The sequence below is a fragment of the Anas platyrhynchos genome, chromosome 1 (genome assembly GCF_047663525.1).
Source record: "Anas platyrhynchos isolate ZD024472 breed Pekin duck chromosome 1, IASCAAS_PekinDuck_T2T, whole genome shotgun sequence".
Taxonomy (NCBI): domain Eukaryota; kingdom Metazoa; phylum Chordata; class Aves; order Anseriformes; family Anatidae; genus Anas; species Anas platyrhynchos.
In genome coordinates, this window is record NC_092587.1 from 144,512,635 (window position 1) to 144,534,621 (window position 21,987).

The following is a 21,987-nucleotide window of genomic DNA, read 5'->3' on the forward strand; positions in this document are numbered from 1 at the left end:
AGAGCACATTTCTTTTTAGCAGTGCCAGTAATCAATAGAACCTAACCCTACAAGCTCGGATTTACATCTGGAAATGTCTGTGCCAAGATAACGCTACTTGAAAGACAAAAGGGGGTCGAAAATGATAATGTGCTGAGAGTACAGGCAGTTCCTGTAATGTTCTGTTAGTATTTTCTGCAGTATTTTTCTATCCAGACTTTTACATTCCCCGAGACCTCGCGGCAGTAGCTGAGATCAGCTGGTATTAACCTGTGAATCCTGAAGAAAATGAAGCTTTGCTTTGTGTAACTCGCTGCTTAAATCTGCCTGAAATCCCACAGTGCCAGAAGAATGGAAGGTGGAAACTGTGACTGTTAGAAGGACCTTAGGGCACGTCCAAGTCAGTTTCTGAGGTCTGCGCCAAGCAGCTTACTGGAAGCTATAATAAAGAGTAGGATTGATAGCCTCAGTGACATGTTGGAGAAGAATCAGCTTTACACGTCAAGGAGGAAATCATGTTTTTCAGTTCCATTAGAGGTTCAAGGAGTGACTTCTTTATGTGGAGAAGGATGATTCTGATAATATGATATACCTGAATTTGCAAAAAGCTTTTGACCTGGTCTCTCACCGTAGGATCTCAAAGTGTGTTCTTATGAATAAAGGGATGAAAAAGTGACCAAAAGCAAGGAAAGTCACCACTAGATTACACAATATAAAGCAGTTTCCAGAACCCACAAAAATCTCTGCTGCTTAACATATTCAGGAACTTTATGGAGAAGTTCAACACCATGATGATGGTTTGCGGATCACACAAAATTCCTCTGAACAGTTGAGCTTAAACCGGCAATCAAGAGTTGTGAAAGACTCTTAGAAAAAGGAAGACTTTTCTGCTGGCTTAGTGAGCTGAATTGGTTTGCTTACATGTCACATCAGTGACAAAACCCTAAAAAGGGGAGAACTGTGCATCCAGGGACAGTGTGGGGAGAAGTGTAGAGGGAAGGAAGAGTGGGATGACCTGTTTTGGTAGGAAGTTGCTGTTAGATTAGCTTGGCAGTATCTCTTGATAGCACTTTTAAAGTGGCAGGCTGATAAAAAAATAAATGAAAAGTAATATAGGTACATGCAAAGTGATGCACCCACGGAAGGCAAACCTGACCGTGTGTATCCATGGCAAAGCAGCATCTCCACTCAGGCCTTTTGTTCAAAGCTTCTTGAAAATAACAAGTCTGGAGGTAAAAAGGAACCCATTAAAATAGTAAGGAAAAAAAAAAAGAGAGAGAGAGAGACAAAAGCAGCACAGTGCCATTGCTTAAATATAGTAAACCCTTATCTTGAATGTAGTTCTGCATCTTGCATGTAGTTTTGTCCACTTCATCCGAAGAGAAATATGTGGAAAAGAGAAGAAAGATGAAAACAAAGATGGGGAATGCTGACTCAGTATGAGAAGTACAGGCTGCAGTCCCACAGCAACCTATGTACTTACTGCTGCAGTGGCACTCTTCATCATTCACTTCTTTGCCCTTTCCCTGAGATGATTCAGCACAGTAACCTGGCAGAAAATATACGCACAGTAAAAAGGGTGGAGAGTTCCTGCCGTGTGAGTGAAATGAAGAGGCGCAGCCCCATCTCTGTATGTGGACAGTGAAGACAAAAGGGGAATTATAACTCACTCTTTCTTAAAAGACAGAAATTCAAGGTATCCTACGGAATTATTAGAATTATCTCCTGTCTGGGCTTCGTGCACACTTGGGACCTTGCTGCCACTCCTAGAGGCCAGAAGTACAAATGGATCCAAAAGCTGTTTGACAAATTGATGGAGAAGTACATTTGTCAGCATGACAGCGACCACAATTTTTACCCAAGGGAGCTCCTCCGCTGCCCTTCAGATGCTGAAAACAGAAAGAAAAGAGCACTCGGTGCTGGTTTATATTTTGTATCTCTCATATGTCAGCATTTGGCCATTGCCGGGCAGAGGACACCAGCCTAGGGATGCTTCCTTTGAGCTAGCAGGCTGCCGTTTGTGTTTCTATTTAATTTACTTCAACCAGATGTAATATAAACATATTGCTTATGTTATATTCTATATGCTGTAAATTATTGTGGGGACACAAAGTGTCTACTGGATATACCAAAATACTAAAGTTACGTTGGAAAACTTCCTGGGATCATAGAATCATAAAATCACAGAATGGTTTGGGTCGGAAGGGACCTTAAAGATAATTTAATTCCACCCCCTGCCATGGGCAGGGACACCTCCCCCCAGCCCAGGCTGCCCACAGCCCCATCCAGCCTGGCCTTGAGCCCCTCCAGGGATGGGGCAGCCACAGCTTCTCTGGGCAGCCTGTGCCGGTGCCTCACCACCCTCTAGAATTTCTTTCTTATATCTGATCTAAATCTAATTTTTTAGCCTAAAACCATCCCCACTGCGGCTCTGGGGGTCCCCAGGCGCTGGGACCCTCCAAGCCCCCATGACAGGGGGCTGTGGTGGCGGTCTGTCAGCGCGGCGTGTGGCGCAGTGGCGCAGCGCCTCCACAGCCCTCACCTCACTCACCCACCCTAAAACCCTACTGTAAACCTAATGTTTAACCGTGAAGAAAACACACCGGGAAGGCTTGTGTGTGTGTGGGGTGGGTGGGCACGTTTATTAATTCAGGCAGAGCCCAGCCGGCTCTGGCGCTGCCTTCCACCTTTGCGGAGGGGAGGAGAGAGGAGGAGGGAGGGAGGGATGGAGGGAGGGGACGGGGGTGTCCCGCGGCTCGGCGGCTGGGGGAGCGGTTGTGTAGGATGGGCGAGCGGCTCCCTGCTGGGCTCGGCAGGCTCCGCGATCCCACAGCAGCGCCCGCCCCGAGCCGCTCCTCTCCGACACCGGCCCCGGCCACGGCTTCGGCCCCGGCCCCGGCCGCCGCCATGGCGCAGCCCGCGGCGCCCCTGGGTGCCGCCCTGCTGCTGGTGCTGCTGGCGGCGGACTCCTCGCAGAGTGAGTACCCCCCGGGCGGCTTCCTGGGGACACGGGGACACGGGGACAGCCCCTTCCCTCTGCCGCAAGGCTGCTGACTGCTGCCTCCTTTCTTCTTCTTCTTCCTCCTCCTCCTCGTCCTCGTCCTCAGCCGTGCTGCTGCGAGCCCCCGAGGCTGCCCAGTTCCTGCGGCAGAGGCAGCGGCGAGCCTACCAGGTGTTTGAGGAGGCCAAGCAAGGGCACCTGGAGAGGGAGTGCGTGGAGGAGCGCTGCAGCAAGGAGGAGGCCCGGGAGGTCTTCGAGAACGACCCCGAGACGGTAAGCTGGGGAGGAGACCCCGCCACAGACCCCTGGTAGGGAGCAGGCTCTGCAGCCCCCCAGCCTGGGGCGCCTCGCTGCCCTGCTTGCCTCCCCAGGTGGGTGCGATGCCCTCACGAAGCGGTGTGCCCGAGCAGAGGTGTCTCAGAAGGGGTTCGGCAGCCCCTCAGGTCATGCTCAGCTCGGTTAGCAGTTTTAGGGAGCAGCGGGTTGAGGAGCTGTCACCACGATAGCAGGGGAGCCCACGTATGGGGATGCAGTGCTGCTGTGCACCCCAGCTCCACCTGCACCAAAAGCCAGCCTCTTTGCCCTATGGATGCTGCCGAGATGCTTTACGAAGCTCAGCTGCACACCCAGCTACCCTTCACCCCCTCTCCTCCCTGCCTCCAGTCTCAGATTCTCCTTGCAGAGGTGACCCTGCAGGGATTTAGCACGGTTTCCCACAGGGCTCAGATGGAAAAGCCCGACGCTGTGCAGAGCTTTCCTGCTAATGGTGCGGCACCTCCTGAGATGACAGGACGGAGGCAGCACGTGTGCAAGTGTTTGTACACAGGGCACACGCACCCGAGGCGAGGGAGGGATTGCGGAGCAGATGTGTTACGTTTCGGGCAAGTCTTGACATGTGTGCTTCGTGAGGCAGCTCCCAGCCGGCACATCCATCTCACAAGGCGCTATGGACGGCAGCGAGCTTTTCTTCCTGACCGTCCTTATGGCACGGAGCTGACAGTGTAAATATCCACTGCACGGGACGAAACGCCTCCCAGATGGGATTTTGTGGCGTTCAGGAAAAAAAGGTGATGTGAGGTCACCAGCCTGGCTGACTGGCTTCCGACCAAGGAAGCTGCCAGAGGTGGATGACACCGATAGATCAGTGTAGGGGGTGACAGGCTGTGTAAATGTGTCATGAGTTTTTAATTATACTTGGTATTTTACATATTAGAAAAAAACAAACAAACATGCAGTTCTCTAATGAAAAGAATTAAATCATTTGGGTTCGATGTCTAACAGAAATTCTCTAAGATCCAGACGTGCCATCGGAGCACGTTCTGTAGGACAAACAAAACTTCCTGTCATTGCAAAGGATTTAACTTTTTGTGCGTTCCCTTCATTACTGCTAAGTCTCCAGTTCCGGAAACCCCTGAAGAAATACCACCGAAGCTGGATGAGCTTCAAGCATCTGTGCCCTCTTGCTTATTTTACATGCACTGTTACGCCAAAGTACTGTATTTTGTAGCAGTACAACCCCCACCTTCTCTTTGGAGACACAGAGCTCCCAAGAGCTTGCTACAGGCAGTACATCTGTAGAGCTTGCTACAGGCAGCTCCTTGCTGTCACATTGCTTGAATTTGCCTGGGAAGCAGCTGTGGCACCTCCTGCCGGGGGGGCTGATGGCCCTGTTCATTAGCAGCTTTCTAATAAGTAGTGGCAGAGGCCATGTGCACGAGATATTGTTATTATAAACACTGGAAGCCTTCAGGGCTTTGTAAGGCACAGATGACTACTCTTCTGGCAGTGTCCGTGGCGTCGACGGACAGAGGATTTTCCTCACTGACTTCATCTTTTCACATCCTGCCATGCATCAGAGGTAACGGAGGTCTCCCTTAAACACTGGGGAGTTAACACGTTGCCATCTCCCTGCTGCTGCATTTACACCCAGTCCTGGTGACTGATAGAAGAAGGAAGCGAGCCGAGAGAGAGCTCACTGGGGAATGATGAAAACTGTTGAAAAACCAAGGCCTAGCAGTTCGAGGAGTTACGGTATCTGCAGTCACGCTTCAGCATGTGGTCAGGTTGCAGCTGGACCACGTTGGTTAAGCGAGGACTTTTTATTGACTGGGGAAAATGCAAAGATTACCGTTGACAGCTGTTGATTTCTTGTGTGTAGGAGGGCTGAAATTTTCGTCTCTGCTGGCTTACTGTGGTCGCAGAGGCTGGCTGCTGAGGTGGCATCAGAAAGAGAGAGCTGCAGCACTTCTTGTCTTGCACTGAGCCCTGTGGGTGACCTCGTGGTGGGCCAGCCATGGGGAACACATCTGCATGTTGCTCATCTCACTGTTAGGTCTACCTCTGTCTCCTGATTTTTTTGTCTCCTGAGCAAAGCAGCTTTGTCTCTCATCCCTGGTTGCCCATCAGATGTTCTAACAAAATGTATGGGTCTTACAAACCACGCTGCTCTTACTTCTCCTACGGTTGTGTGAAGGGAATTTGGAGGCCTAATTTCAAGACTGCACTGGGTTTGGCTGGGATTGAGTTTGTTTTCTTCACAGCAGCCCGCATGGCGCCGTGTTGTCGGTCTGCAACCAGAACGATGCTGATAACACCCCGGTGTTTCAGCTGTTGGTGAACAAGGCTAGAACAACACCAAGGCCTTCTCTGCAAGGCTCTCAGCCCTTCTGTGAACAGGCTGGGGGTGTGCAAGAGGCTGGCAGGGGGCACAGCCAGGCAGGTGACCCAAAGAGTTGTTCCATGCTACCTAGCATCATGATCAGCACTACGATGGGAGAGGAATCGGGGTCAGGGAGGCTGGCCCTCTTTTGCTCAGCATCTGGCTGGGCATCAATCTACCTGGAGGTGGTGGGTCACTTGTTCTACTTTGCTTTCTTTCTCTCTTCTCCCACTTCTCTTTCACTTACTAAGCAGTTTTTATCTTGACCCCCAAGTTTTCTTGCTTTTGCTCTTCTTTTCCTCTTCCCCCGTCCTGTGACAGTGAGCAGCTGCCTACCACTGCAAAGACCTAAGACTTCAGGTTGTGATGTGAAACAACATTAACCAGTTCAATCAGGCAGCTCCAGAAGTTGAGGTAAAATGAAGCAAAGCTGCAGGACAGCTTGCGTGATGCATCCCAGGTAAAACCAGGGCTTGATCCAGCCAACGGTGACACCTTACCAAGAACAGCATGGTATGGCAAGGCACCTATCTAGTGGGCAGGTCAGCATATAGGAACAAAATGGCATGTGCCTGTACCAGAGCACCCTTCTTCTGCATCAGGCTTTCATTGATCCAGCGACCACCTTTTCAAAGGGACATCTGCAAGAGGTCAGCAGAAGAAGGGCATTTTCTGAAACCTGCATGCGAGTGTGGCCACATGTGCAATTACTTACATCAGCCACTAATAATAGCGAGTTAGGTGGGGCCAAATGGCCATTCATTTGCAGGCCAACGCTGCTTTTGTCTTTTATGTTACGGAAAATATAAATATCAGCTCACCCAGACTGGAGGAAGGAAGATCAATTGAAACATTTTTAGATTGTGGGTGTTTTTTGTTTTTTTTTTTTAGGAGGCTGAACAAAACTCAGTCTGTGCTAGTTGTATGACTATACATGGTAAAAACAAGTGTGAGCCTTGGCTAATGAGTCTTGCAGCCTATCTTGTTCATGGAGCTGATTATAACGTCCTTAGGTATTACTGCAGGCTTCTGGGAAGGTCCCTGTGTTTTGATGTCTTTTAGGCTAGGGATACCAAGCAGGAAAATGAAAAGACACCATGTTGGGAAAAAATAAGGGTGGAAAGCATGTTCATGGGAGGTATGAGCCTATTATGTTCCTAAATGGAGCCTATTAAAAAGATATTTGAGGTGTGATGGATGGGTGATGTTACAAAATATCTTGGATGTGGAGATAAGGATGTTATCTCTTCTCAAATGTTGATGAGGCCTTATAAAAAGCAGTGCTGCAGAAATATTTGACCTTGGTATGCAGTCAAGGTATTGCAGCTTGTTAACTGACTGATAAAGTGCTCTGGAATTTGGTTGACCTGTTCTAAAAATGCGGCTATCCGAGCACGTCAAACAAAGGGCAGAAGGGAACGTGGCTGCTGCTGTTCTTGGAAAACACTGGATTTCACTACAGAGCAAATAACAGCAAAAAAGGGACCTTGTGCAAGGATTTTCTCTGTTTTGAAAGGCTCAACCTAGTGAAGATGTTTGAGTGCAGCCTCATCATTTCGGACCACGGCTTATCAGTACAGCATCTGTTTGCTGCTGCTCGTCATGTTTGCTGCTCTTAGTGTCGAAGAGCTGCTGGTCTGGCTGCAGTCTGCCATTGAAATTGCCACGGTGAACACTTTGAAAGCAGTCAGGCCCACCACGAAATGAGGATGCAGGTCAGCCTGGCCACCTGTGTGTGCTGTTTGTGGATTTGCCCCACAACAGGGCATCACGGAAAGCCAGCTGCTTTTCAGATATGTGCAAAATGAGTGTCTGATTGCATGAAAACTTCTGTTGCTTTCTGAGGGACTCCAATCCAAACTGATGTTAAAATCAGGTGCAGAAAGCACTGGCACAGAACTGCAGGAACACTTGGTCTGAGAGGGATGCAGGAGGTCTCTTGTCCAGTCCCCCACCCTCAGCAGGGTCAGCAGGGAGACCTGACCAAGCTACTTGGGGCGTTTCGCAGTCATGGCTTGAAAGTTGCTGATCCTGACAAAACATCCAGCAATGCCAGCAATCTTTCTTCTGGGCTGGGTTTATCAGGAATCTGAAATGCAGATGAAGCAATGTGTAGGGTATAGGTTGTTTTTCACAATGCTACCGGGTCACTGTTTTTATTTCTTTACTTATTCCATGACGTGGCATGGTCATGGTAGCACAGATGGGCTGCACACATCGACTAGGGTAGTCCAGACTTCACTCTGATCTTGTGGGAAGAATGCATGGCAAGCAACATTTAGGTCTTATTTCTCAGAACACCAAGATAGATGCACGTTTGTAAATACTAATAACAAAAGCATGAAGGCATGTAGGAGGAGAGTGAAGTGGCAAAGTTAAGCAGTGTAAAATTTCTTTGAGTAATTTAGTGAATGTTGTGCTGTCTAGACATGAATAACCCTGATATCATCTCTAAATAGAGATGTCATCATCCCTGCATAGAATATTTCGTTCTATATCCAGGCAAAATATGGGTGTATTTGCAGCAAAAATTCTTGCCAAAGTGTATCGATTTGTTACAGCACTTTGGCAGTGTGCAGGAAGAGCTGGATTTATAGCTGGTATAGATTTTTAGGTCTCTTCTTCTTCTTGCAGAATTCATCTGAGAGAGGGAAAGTTACCAGAGAGCTCTGGGCTTGAGGAGTTAACCTGTTTGGATTCAGTGTATGGAAGAATGGATTCCTAGGCACACTGCTACCTGTTCAATAGATTTGGAGAAAGAAAATGTGAGGATGTTTAGACTTTTGTCCAGGAATGACTTGAAGGAGAGAAGAAGGAAGTAGAAAAGTTTGAGTGTCCAGCTTTATGTCATGGAGGCATAGCATAGCTGGGATGAGATCTGGGGATGCACCAGGTTCTCCCTTCCCTTTCTTCCTTCTCCGTATAGCTTTTTATACAGGGAACAAAGGATGGAAGGGATTTATACCAAGCGTTAGTGGGCCTAACTGATCTGGAAGACAGACTGGGACAGTGGAGCAAGATGCATCCCTGTTTGTGGTGGTGAGGACACAGTGTTTGGTTGAGGTAGTGGAGTTTGGTAGCAGCAGGGTGACAAAAGTACTTCTGCCTGCCTTAGGAGGCAGCTCGTACAGTCCTTAGCTAAAGGCTGCGTTATCAAAGGTTATTGAGAAGGGAGAGCGAAGTTTGCAGCTGGTGGAAGCAGACAAAGCTCCGTCAGCTCTGCTGGACTTGTGCCCACTTGATCTTTATCTGTTTCCACTCGTGTGAATTGAGCCCAGGAGTGCAGAATAGGACTGGAAATACTGAAGCAGCCCATCGTGGAAGTACTCCACACTGCACTGCCCATGGAGCAGGAGGGGGGCGGCAAGAGAAAACAATAGTGGCTGATACTACACCAAGGGGCTGCTTGAAGCTAGCATGGAAAAAGATGTTAAGAATGGTAAATGGAAGCAGGGGGATTGTGCAGGTTTGGGGCAAGGAGCAGGGTAATGGAAAAAGCAGATAAGGTTTGGGTAAGTCAGGAGTTTTTTAGCAGAATACAATAGGTTTTAAAAAGTGTGTGAGAGAGGAAGAAAGCCAATTAAATAAAGACAACAGTTTTGTGGTTACGGGCTTGCTTTGTTTGCTTTTTAAATTAAAAAATGAGGAACAGCCTACCAGGAATTAATAGACTGTGTTAGTACAGCTGCTGGAGAATCAGGTAAGGGAAACATTGAAACTGTACAAACTGGCAGTTGCGGTTCATGTGCGCTCCAAACTCTAAATGAACTTAATGAATTATGAGCAATTACTTTCCAATAGGCATGAAGAACAAGAACGGAGCCAGCATCAGAGGTTCAGAAGAAACTGAGAAGGGACATGGCAAGGGCGGTGCGCGCTGCACAGCTGCTCTGGAGGCTGCGGGACAAAGAGCTGGGGTATGAAGAGGGGAAAGTGTCAGGGCAGGACAGCTACAAAAGCAGCAGCAGAAACATTTGTTTTCTCATAGTTCAGTCCACGATGAAGTAATTCAGCAAGTGCTAAGTCACCAAAACCCTGGCAATTTGAAAACAGAACCTGTGGAAGGAGTGGGAGGGGATTCTTCCTCTTCCCTTCTCCTCCACTCACAGTTTTAACTTGCTGTTCTAGAGGCTCTTTAGACATGCAGAATGCCTGTTGGGAAGTTCCCTTATTTACTGTTTGGGGTTTTCTTCCTGCTCCTTTGAGCAACAGCACTGCGACCCACAGGAAAGGTAAAGTTGGAAAGTGAGGTGGAAACCCTGGAAGAGGGGCAAGTGTTGGTGTTGCCTTCATTCTGTATCATGTTACGCTACCAGTCAGGACATTGGGGTGCACACATTAAGAGACAGAAGGAGAATGCATCCTGGTTGCACTGTACCAAATCACATGCATCCGGAGAGCTACCACATTTGGCTGACCACTGGAACAACGAGTCCGAGGTCAGTTCCAAGAAAATGTGTGGGACAGGAACAGAAATGCAAAAGTTACTTAGTTATTAAAATAATGAACAGGGAAGTGTAAGATCGGATTCTGTCACAAGGGCCTAATGTTGTCTCAGATGTCACTTCCCCATTCCTGCTCGCTGTCCACACTAAGGCAAAATCTGGCCGTGCCCAAAAGTGGCTGAATGTTGTTGTTGTGAATTGCAACAGCTGCATTTATGCAAAATCCTAAGAAACAATTTACAATGCCATTAGATTACAGGAAGGGGGAGAAAAATACAGTATTTTCTCACTTCAGTGGATGAAACATTACAGAAGCTATAAGAGAGATCACAAACATTTAAATCACATTGGATGGGACATATCATCTGTTTTATTTTAAATACAGCAAATGATTTCAGAGTAATAATACTATGTGGTGTCATGGAGAGTGTCACGGAGTGTCACATAGTGTCAAGGAGTATGGTAGGGTTTTTTCAGATTCAGTTGTGTTTAATTTGCCTAAAGCTTATAAGCAAGCATGAGTTGAACCACATTTAAAAGGATTATAACTATTGCAATGAGGATTCGAACAAGCAACACTGAGTGAAGATCTGTTCTCAAATTGGGATCCTCTTTCCAAATTGCACATCAATACAGCTGGAGAGAAAGTAGCCTTTAAATCTTGAAGCAATGGAGAAAACCTCACACAGAATCACAGAATCACAGAATTTCTAGGTTGGAAGAGACCTCAAGATCATCGAGTCCAACCTCAAGGCATTTGTGATTGGAGAGTGTTCAGAATAATTTTAAAGCATGCAACCCACTCATTGGAAACACTCTTCCAGTGTTTTTTCTTGGAATATTAGGTCCTCAGCACTGGTTGCATTGATTTCATGTTGTTATTGTCCAATCAAGCCCTGCCTCAGGCTACATATAGAAATAATCTCCCTGTGTGCCCTACAAATGTCAAGTATCTGTGTTTTGCTTGGCTGGACACACATGAACATTTTTTCCCCTTCTTTTCTTTCCTTTCATTACTTTATTTTCCTGTGATTGTGCATTCTAATCATTGCTGGGTTTTTCCTCGCCGCGGCGCAACATCTTTTGCTGAGGTGGGAAAAGCAGTCCTGCCTCTCAGAGGGTGAGGTTACAGATCCTTTTGGTTTCCAGTCTTCAAGATTGCACAGGGGTGCCTCATCTCTATGAAACAGGTACTACTGCTGATGGTCTTGTTTGGAAAGATCAGCAACTCAGGGAAAGGGGCACTCATAGACTTCGTGCATCAGAATAGCTGGGCAATGTGAAAATGGACACAAAATCTCAAAGCTGCCCTAACCAATTTAACTGTGGTCATGGGAGACGAGACTTTGAGGCTGCTGTTGGATTGTAGCATGACCTGCTTGGTTCTCTAGGGCCTTGCTTGCTGGATTGTGGGGAGAAACTCTTTATTCTTTGCCTGGAGAATGCACATTGCTCCAAAGCAAAACAGGAGGCAAACTGACGTGGTTGAGCTCCTCACATGAAGAGGCAAAGCTTGTGCAAGCCACATGGCATTGACTGGAGCTTAATTTCTATACCTTGCGTTTCTTTTAGAGTTAAAATTCTGAATTGTAGGACTGGTTAATGACATTGTTTGGGAGGTAGGCCTAATCATTCAGCATGAGATTTGCTATGCAGCAAGAGTCCGGTTTAAAAAACAATGCAGGGTGCTCTTGAGCATTAATGAGATTTGCATTCCCAAGTTACAGCAGTCAAGCAGTGGTTGGTATAACTGCACACCCAAGTTAAACAATAACTTACAGACAATTATGTTTGGCCATTTCTTTGCAGGCCAGAAGCGTGGAAAGACGAAGTGTATTTATAAATAAAGAGGTTGTGCCATGCCCAAGTCAAACATCCAGTACTGAAAGGAGAAAAAGGGAGAGTCACTATATGGAAATGAGAAAAGGGCATGATGTGGGAGCTGTCACTGCAGCCTGAGAGGCAGCATGACACGCACGTCAGCTACGAGTTACTCAGCAAATGCTCTACAAAAGCAGCAGTTGTGCTGAAGACAGATTTTGTGCTGGTAGGCAAAGCCATGTGTTCTGACACAGGCTTTGTTTCTCGGGATTTTATTTCTGGAGGCAAATTTTTGTCGAGAAGCAGAGCCGCGAAGGCAAAATGAGTTGGACTTGTGCCTTTTCATGCTTCTCTGCAGTGTCTGAAGGAGGCCTGAATTTGCTGTGGCTTTTATTCGCTCTGCTTTTCATAATATCAGCAACTTGGGAGTTGCCAGAGACGGAGCAGCCTGTCTGCACTAAGCAAATGCTTTTTCAGAAATTACCATTGCTAATGCGAGTCGATGAGGTCCTCGTGTAGATGGTTATCTGCTGCTGCGGCAGCTCAGACAAGGCTCTGATTAGGTTCAGCCCCGATCGGGATTACCTGACCTGGTGCTCAAACAAAGCAAACAGAAGCAGTTGGCAGGCCCTCCTGGCTGAGGTTCCCGGCCTTGCCAATTGCTGTAAGCAATAGTGAGAACATTTTGCTGGTGTAGACGGGGTCATTGTTATGGTTTCGGAAGGGCTATTTATACACCATGAGTCATGGAAGGGCTGCTTGATTTCACGTTCTTCCATCTTCTCTAAAAACGCAGCATACCCTGTATAATTTCACTGACTTCTGGATTTTAGCACTAAGAGAAAGTTTGGCCATCGAGCTGAAAAGAGGTCGTGAGCTTAGGGTAGGTTTCCTTTGGCAGGCTGACGTTGATACTTCTGCCCCGTCAGCTCCACAGCCCTGTGACAGATCCGTACCTTCAGGTTACTGCTCTTGAAATTAACACTTGAAGTAACACAACATGACTTAAAATTAAATTAAATTAAATTAAAACACACTGAACAACCTGGAGCTTTGTGCTTTGTTGGCGGTGGCTTGCTTTGCTTTGTTGTTCTCTGTGCAGAGGTTATAGACTTAAGCTCTCTTCCCATTTTAGATACCCACGCTAAGGGTCGTAGCGACTGTGTTACAAGGCTAGCTGTGGATGTGGGTGGAAGAGGAACTTCTTAGCCCCCTGAAAAAATATTTGGTGTCACTCTACCCCAAAACAAAAGTGTGCACGCCTAGGTCTTGCACCACTGTTGAATGCTGGAGCCCAAGCGTTGTGTTTAACGCATCAAAAGGTGTGTCTGTACTTCCATAGCATGCACTTGGGTTTGTGTGGCAAGGGTGGGGGCTGTAGTGCTTAAATCTGTCAAATCTCACAGCTCTGCCTCCTGGACAGGAAAGAAAAGGTCTCTTGCACCGAGCTACAATCAGCAGGCACGAACCTGTCTGGAGGGCCAGGCCCCGTGCCATGTTTTCAACTTGGCTGGGAGGCCGGGGCCTTGCAGGTGTGAGGCACCTGGTCTCTGCTGTTTCTCCCTCTCCACCTGAGGCCTCAGCTGAGCTGTGCTGCTGGTGGCAGACGTCTTGTCACCTGTAACCCTCACTGGAAGTGGGCCTGCATGCTGCAGGTCTCCAGGGGCCAGGCCCTTGAAGATCTTAGAGAGGTTGGTGCTCCTGTGAGGCGCTGGCCTGAGCACCTTTGTCTTCCTCTTGTCTGTGCTGAGGTGTTACTGCTGGATGGTGTGCTTGGTGAGCTCAGCACAGGAGGGAAAGGCCAACATTTCTCTCCCCGTCTTACAATTCCCTCCTGCATTTTGATCCTGCGACTCCTGAGTGGCTTTCTGGATGGCGAGATGCTCGGTGAGCCTGAAATATAAGGTGACTTGCTGAGAAAATGGCCAAATAGCTACAGGGAATCTTCTTGTTAGCAGGCTTCTTGCTAGCAAGCCTCAGAGCATTTTTTCTGGCATTTTTCTTGGATCCTGAAAATAGCAACGAAGACTTCTGGTGGAGGAAAGATGACTTTTACCAGGGACCTGATCTGTGCAGGGCTGAGAGATCTCATCTTCCCCGACATCTGTGGGTCATTAAGACTTAATACAGCACAGAAGTCTGAAAAGGCGTTGCAGAATCGAGTGCTTGCACTGGAAATAATTCATATCTGGCCATCTTTCTGTGCAAGTTAGGCACAAGCTGAATTTTTAACCAGGCAATCTTCTGATCAGTGTTGTTTGCTTGTTTTAAAGAGGCTGCTACCTAGAGTTTAAGCAAGGTCCTTTCCCCAAGGTGGAAGATCATTCATCCTTCGCTTCTGATCAGTCTTTTTGGCTGAATGGAAATACATTGTCATATTTCCAGAAGCCTGTTGTAATGAAAGTAACTGGGGAGAAAAGTGAAAAGTTGATCACAGAGGAACGAGGAGTATCTATATAGTATTAGGTCCTGCAGATCTGGAGAAGTGTTAGTGGTCAGAAAGTAGCTTTGTGTAATTACAAGGGAATGAGGAAGATGGGGAAAGAGAGGCTAAGTTTCTGTTAGTAGCCTCCCACTGAAGTTGTTTCCCTCTGCTACCTGCCTCATGAAATGCAGCTCGTGGTGGCACAGTGGCGTGGGATTTCACTGAGCAGATGGGGAGCAATGGCAGAGGCTCTGTGGGTTCTCTTTTTGCTGACACCACAAGCTGTCATCGAATCAATGTCCTGTGAGTTTGCCTTTGGAAGGTTATTTGCACGATGAAAATAAGTATCGACCTTGGTCTTTCCTATAAGGATACAGTCTGTATACTGAATAAAGGAGAAATAATGAAAAAATATTTAAATAATGAAAAAAAAAAATAGGAATGTGGTGAGTTCTAAGCTCCACACTCAGTTTGTTAACCCAAAGAGATATTACAAAGCTCAGCCCCAAAGGATGCTAAGCCTATTATCCTCTTGTTGGAATCGAAAATTAAGTTAAGCTTGGGTTACTGCTTCGTCATAGAGATTTTCATGATTTCAGCTGAATATTTGCATGGTGCATTTCAGTAACTGCAGCGTATTTGCCAGAAGTGATTGATTTTTCTGGAGGATGACAGTAATGCAAAACTTTTGGTTTAGATGACCTTGTCAGCCGATTGATTTCATTAGGCTGTCCAGGTCAAATGGAATCGCAGTGTGTGCCTGTCACTGTGGCGTGGACACGTCTGTATATGTGCATGAGCTTATCCAAACATCAGTAGTAAGAGGAGAAAAAATAGTTTCAAATCTTCTTTTGTGGAAATTGCTATCTTGTGTGACAGAGAATGACAGTATGTATACAGTTTCATAATTAGCTGAGAAATGGCTTAATTTAACCAAAAAGAGTTAAGCACTGATGCAACCCATGAGCTTTCCCTCACTGCGTGCCTCAATTACAACTTGAACAGCCCTTGAACTAGTGCCTTACACATCACGAAATCCGGTCTGAAGTGAAGTCGAAAAGTAACCTTTCTCAAGGTGAGGAGTTTTCATATTTTCTAGGAATGTGGTTTAATGATCAGCTCAAGCCAGCCTCCCACCCTTCACAGCTGCATTTTCCTGCTCTGGCCCTGTGCTGGTGGAAGCAATCCCGTGGCACTTTCATGGTACTTCGATCTCTGCCTTCCCCCTGCTTGCAACTCCTCCTCACTCCCTCCTCCTCTCCCTGAGGAGATGTAGTGGGGACCATGGCAGTGGGTGCTGTTAGAGTTGTAGGGTGCTCATTGTAAAAGCAAAGTGTACCCTTTTCTTTTACTGGTTATGGTGTCACGGAGCTGCCCGTGCTCTGCAGCAGCAGAGGGGCTCCTGAGGAGGCAGGGGGTGACTAAATCATTCTGCACCTTCCCTCTGTTTTTTGTCCCTAGATCCCTCTTCCTCCCTGCACCTCACGGTGTGCTGGGTCTCACCACACACGGTGAGCACCTTTGCCTCTGGGACAGTGGGTAAGTGGCTTCGTGCTAGCGACAGGTCAGCTGTCTGGCCATGCACCGAGGCTGGAGCTGATGCCTCTCGCCTTCCCTATGGGACAAACCGTGTCTGTAACACTGTGTTTCTTCTGGCTCTGAATAAAAGAAATGAGGATGTTTGTGTTTGGATCTTGTTAAACAAGTGCCACGCAAGACCACTGAACTAACAGCAGCTGCTATATATTAGTAGAATGACAATAGAAACAAATATTATTCAATAAATCTTTGCTTTTTTTTCCTCCTACAGGAATATTTTTACCCGAAATACTTGGGTGAGTTGCAGCTTTTACTTTTACTTTGTGGCAGCGTTGGTATGTGGTGCCTAACACTGGAGCGTGTCACAGCTGAAGCTTCTGCTGAGGAAAGTGGTGGATGTGGGACTGCAATAAGCATTCAACTTTTAAGACAGACTCCATATTCCTGATGTGGTTTTGAGGGCTGTTTTTCACTTACGTATAGGTTTGCATCCAGAGATTCTGCATGTTAAAATGTTGGTATTGCATTTATTTTCTGTAGCTTGCAGCATTAGTAAATAATTTATTTTTTTATCTTCTCTCCTTTTTAGTTAACTTAGCTATTAACTAATCTCCTATTTTAAAAAGTGCCTTTGCTGATCGATCCCCTGGCTTTCTCTACTGGCTGTATCATAGTCATGCCACCGTACTGCTTTCTATCTGTGTTTAATACATAGCTCTTGAAATCACTAATGCCAACAATTTTACATGTGGTTTTTAGATTCAAAAGAGATTTAACAGGTCAAATCTGAGTAGCTACTAATATGCTTTAAGAATCATCATAGCTCTGGCAAAGTGATTATAATTCTGCTGTACATCAGAGCTAAAGTATTTTTATGAACTTAAGAAGTTTAAGGCATTTCAGAGATTATAACATTGCATAGATTTTGCATTCACCTTCCAAAGCCTTGTTTAATGAAACATCAGCAGGCTAGCTATCGTTTTGCATGCTTTGAGCAGCTGCCATGTGGTCATTATAATAACGACAATTTCATTTTCTGTTCTTCAGATTGTATTCAAAAATATGGGTCGCCGTATACAAGAAGTCCAGATTTCCTTACGTGCGTTCACAGTAAGCACTTTTGTTTCGTATGTTGTAGTTAAATGTTCTCTCATTATACCTGAAGTAGTGGAACCAGCTCAGTTACAGACATTTTGGATAGTATTTTAGTACCGTTCTTCCTATTCTCTATGCCTGACACTTCATACTGATTGTTCTATGTGAGCAATAAACCAAGGCTTTTCTGCTTTTCTGCTATTGCCTTCTCTCACTCATCATTCAGTTGTTTGGTGTTTTGTGATGCAAGACATTTCTTTCCCACCAGTTTCTCAAGGTCTGAATAAACTGAGAAGCAAGAGTGACACGGATTTACCGTAAGGTTGTACCGTGTGCTTGGCCTTTCATCTTTTTTTTTGAATGCTAACTCTGGCTCACCCCTGTTAAGTAATCTTAAATAAAGCTTACAGTCAAGCCCAAGTTTGTGTCAGGATTTTGACAAGTTTAAGTAAGGAGATCATTTTCACTCATTGTGTGATTGTGGTTTAAGTGTTACAACATTTAAAAATCCAGATCAATCCAGAAGTCCATCTGATATCTGTGTAGAAGGGAGAGAGGTATTTGTTCATCACTGACACCGGAGATTGGAATTTCAGTAACTCTTCTAAGACCTTTCCAGTTCCCTCTTGGAGCTCAGCAGTGCTAAAGATACAAACCACATAAATATTCTGTTGCTAAAGATTCTAAATACACTCTGGGAGCAGATCAGCTAAGATGGAGAGAAAACCATGTGCATGCGTATTTATTTTCATGCTTACCCCTGTGGTTCAGTCTTTTACTGTGATCGAGTTTGATCAGTCTCATGTTCATACCAGCTCTACCAGACTCTGCCAAAGCAGGATCAGGATTTAGTCAAGATGTTTAGACAGATGTTAGAGTCCTCTGAACTGGGAACTCTTGGACCTGAAGTCCCAGTGTGGTGTGCAAGCTAGCTCAAAGTGGGACGTGAGGCTGGATGCTTCCTTTTGCTCCTGTGTGTGGATGGTATAAAGGCAGGAGCTGCTGCTGAAAATGGTGGTATCAACTGGGAACACTTACTCTGACCAGCTGATTAGTGTTTCAGAAAGTCTAAAGGGCAATGATGTTTTCTGTGCACTGAAAAAAATGAAAGCTGAATAATTGTTTTTAGGGATGCAGTCCTTTGGAAATGCAGCGGTTTGGCAATAAAACGATAATATTTTCCCCCATTAAAATACTAAAATATTTTTAAGTGGCTGAGTTTTGGCTAGCCATTGTTAACTCACAGGAGAAGGAGCCTGAAACGCGCTTGGAAGAATTACAGACTTTGTGCTTAGCTGATTCCAGCATGTCTCTTATTTTTCACAGATGCTGCCAAAAGGCTATGTAGCTCCTCGGAGTTGTGCCTGTGAGACACATTTAAGTGTTGTGTTTCTTAACATTCATCTTCTATTCTCAAAACAAGGTAGTAGAAGGCTCTTTTCATCTGGCATTACAAAGGCATTGCACAACCCAAAGGCTGGAGGGTGATAGTAGGCTAGTTTATGCTGGAAATAAGGTGCAGATTTTAACTGTGGTAGTGACCAGGCAGCTTCGTGGGGCATTTGAGGATTCTCTGTCTCACCAGATCTTTAGGTTGGGGCTGCAGGTAGGGTTCAGCTGCAGATTTGGACAGGTAGATGCAGGTGTTCCCAGCATAGGTGCCTACATGAGACGTGGGTCCCGTTGTAGTCAGTGGGGAGTTCATCTGTAGTCACAGCCCTGGGGTGATGTCACTGACCAAGCTGTGTCTGCTCTAGGGAGAGCTGAATCACTTTATGGACTGTTTATTGTACCAACGAGATCTCCACCGACTGCAGTCACAATTTAGACACTTGCTACACACCTAGATACTTGCTTTACACATAGATACCTATATTTTGGTCTGCAGAACTGGGGCTTTTTCTAAAAGAGGTGTTGTGGGTCAGCTAGGAGTTAGGGATTTGGTTCTGCAAGAGTTTGGAAAATGCTACGGTATTTTTTGGAAATGAGTTTACATCTGACCTTAAAAATACAATAAGATTTTTGTTATGTTGTGAGTGTCTGCTTTTTAACAGCGAGTGTCATAGTTTTCACGACCTCGCATTTTCCAAATGAAGTTCTAATTTGCACCATTTATGAATAGCAAAATACAAGTTCAGAATACAGAATAAGGAACTGGAAGCAGCAGTCCGTGTACTTAGGTAAAGTCTTGTTTCCATATGGACTTAAAAAATGGAACCTATGTTTCTATTCTCTGTCTTAATTTGTGAGCTATATGCTCCCAGTGGTGTGTCAGCTGGGCAGTGGTGTACCTGGGGCTATTCTCTAAGGTGCTGTTGCAGGCAGCCCACGTGGCCGTGGTGTCTTCTGTGTGGCCTGAAGTCTGCCTTGGCTGTGGCTTTGCCCCAGCTCTGCACAGCGAGAGTGGTGAGGAAGAAAGGTAATTAAGCTTTGGTTGTGGTGAGTGGATGATTATTTCTGTGGGGCTCTTCGACTTGCGTATGCATGCTTTTCCTGAAGAGTTTTCTCAGGCATTAGGGTCTAGATGAAATGCTGAGAATATGTGTTTCCTTGGCAGGATTTTAGTCATATTCCATCCCAGATCAGCCCTCTGGTTCTCTCCTCCTTGCACTAACATGCTGCTAACTTCAGCCTTCAGGTAATTCAGTCAGAGTGCAAGGTTTAGAAACAGTGTATGTTCATGTAGTGCAGAGAAGGCCGTCCTTTGGGGTTGTATTAATGAGACTTGTGCAGTGCAGCCCATAGTAAGAATCTGACTATTTTTTCCTGACAATTATAACACAAATGTCATTCAATCCTAGAGTATATTCCCTTGTCTTAGTTTTCTGTCCAACATAGCACCAGTCTTAACAGCTGTCCAAAACACAACCCACAAGTCCAAAAGGAACAATGGACACAACCTGGCCCCCAGGAGGCTCCCCCTGAGCCCCAGGAGCTCTGTGCTGTGCGGGTGAGGAGCCCTGGCACAGGCTGCCCAGAGAGGCTGTGGGGTCTCCTCCTTGGAGGCCTTCCAAAGCTGCCTGGGCAGCCTGTGCTGGGTGGCCCTGCTGGGGCAGGGCTGGGCCTGGTGGCCTCCACAGGGCCCTGTGACTGAAATCTAAGGCAGACAGTGCAATGATTTGTCATTTAAGCTGATATATTTTGGCTGAGCAGTGGACAGAGTTCTAGGCCCTGTGCAGAGGGCTGCTGTTCAATAGGTGCTCTGAATTCACCTGTCGGCTCCACTATTTTGTAAAGTCTTCCTTTTGTCTGGACTGAACTGGGTTTCTGCTGAGTTGTAAGGATGTGTTGCCAAGACTGTAGGATTGTAGGAGGCTTTGCTAATGACAGTAATTCTTCTTCTAAAGGCTGCTGCTGCAGCAGCTGTGACAACTCCAATGTCTCACGCACCAAAAGGACTGGTAGAAGCACTGCTTTGTAGTTGTGCCAGCCCCACTCTGGCAGAGTTGGTCAAGGCATGAGAAACATCCACATCTTTTCATCAGAAGAAAAGCCTGGACGTCACATGTTCATGTCTTAGGACTTTCTTATCCAATGCATCCCATGTGCTGGTGTGCACAGAGAGCAAGTGACTTGGAACTGCTGCAGTGTGAGAGGGAATCCTCTGCTCCTTCCTTCACTTAGCTATTGAATTAGTGTTTAGCAATTCTTATACTGTTAACACATTGCTGTTTCTTTTTTGTTCTCATTCAGTGTAATAGAAAAGCCTAATTTGGATAGCTCAGATACAAACCTTTCCTAACAACAAATCTATCAGCCTTGGTGAGATCCTCAGTTAAATTACCAAACGTAAATGGAAAGAGAGCCTATCCTTCCTTGAGTGCTTAGTTGCTGCCTGCTTTCTGTATTCGCCAGAAGTAGGAAGAATAGAATTAACTTGATTGTAAAAGAGCTACTTTGAATTGTTCTTTCAGGATGTGCCCTTCAGGTACGGGGGTAGAAGCTCACTACCCTTCACAATGAAATGAATTCCACTGCATGCTCCTGGCATAGCTCATTTGGCGTGTCAGCAATAAGCATTAGCTTCCAGGTTTCCCAGGTGTATTTCTGATAGTGATTTTCCATTAGTGTTTAAGGGTCTTGGTTTTTAATAAGGTCGAAATGCCTTTTCATTAGTGACCTCTACGCATTGTTCTGTTTGTTTTATTTGTTTTTATTCCTTCTGTAAATCAGATTTGCCAAACCAGTGTTCTCCCGATCCTTGTTACAAAGAGGGAACTGTCAAATGTGAAGATCTCAAGGGGGACTTCTACTGTGAATGCAAACGTGGCTGGCAAGGAGAAATATGTGACAAAGGTAATACACATTCTTTTTATCTTTCAGATCTGTAACAACGATATGTTGGGTTTTGCTGTATTTTCAAGTGATCACTGATGCTGTGCTGCGCAACTCAAAAGTCATGGTACTGAACTTGCATTATACACAAGTCATATTTTTGTGCTTCTGGGAATCATATAACTAAGCCTGCATACATTTTTCAGATTACTTTAATGGATTTCTTCATGGTCTTGACAAAGAAATTGGAGAGGTTATGCCCCATCTTTCTGTCCCACCCCTCCAAAGAAGGAAGCAGAAATTAAGCTTATTGGCACCTCAATTGGTGCTGTTTACCCCAGTGTAACAGATGACAAATTGCAGAGCCTGAGGAGCTGGCCCATATTCCCATTCCCCTCCAACGGGAACAGACTTTCAGCACACAGTTGGAGTCTTATGCTGCTGATGCACAAACTGGTGAAATTAGTCTGTTAAAGACTCCTCGGTAGTGGGGTCTTATTCCAAGTCCACTTGCGTCCCACTGTGTATTCCCATCAACTCCAAAGAGAGTATTCAGGCAGAATATTTGTGCAGGACATTCCTTCCCTCCTCTTGTTATCTTCTTTCTGTTTTTTTTTTTTTTTTTTTCTGCCTGCAAGTTTTCTTGTCAGGGCCACTGCTTTTGTGCCTGCCAAAATTGAGTAGTTGCCAGGAATCACGTTCAGACAGTCCAGACTTGTGGCCACCAAGACAGCAGGAGATCCACACA

At 45.9% G+C, this 21,987-nt stretch overlaps 1 protein-coding gene across 1 annotated transcript in view; it reads left to right on the plus strand.

Moving 5' to 3' along the window:
- The first annotated feature begins 2,720 nt into the window (after nt 1–2,720).
- GAS6 (growth arrest specific 6) overlaps nt 2,721–21,987 on the plus strand; it is a 35,663-nt gene continuing 16,396 nt past the window's right edge. Inside the window, exons 1-5 of the mRNA XM_038173305.2 lie at nt 2,721–2,956; nt 3,087–3,253; nt 16,141–16,165; nt 16,917–16,979; nt 21,138–21,260. Of these exons, the coding sequence (XP_038029233.2) occupies nt 2,764–2,956; nt 3,087–3,253; nt 16,141–16,165; nt 16,917–16,979; nt 21,138–21,260 (571 nt within the window). The 5' untranslated portion in view covers nt 2,721–2,763. The remainder of the gene's footprint in view (nt 2,957–3,086; nt 3,254–16,140; nt 16,166–16,916; nt 16,980–21,137; nt 21,261–21,987) is intronic.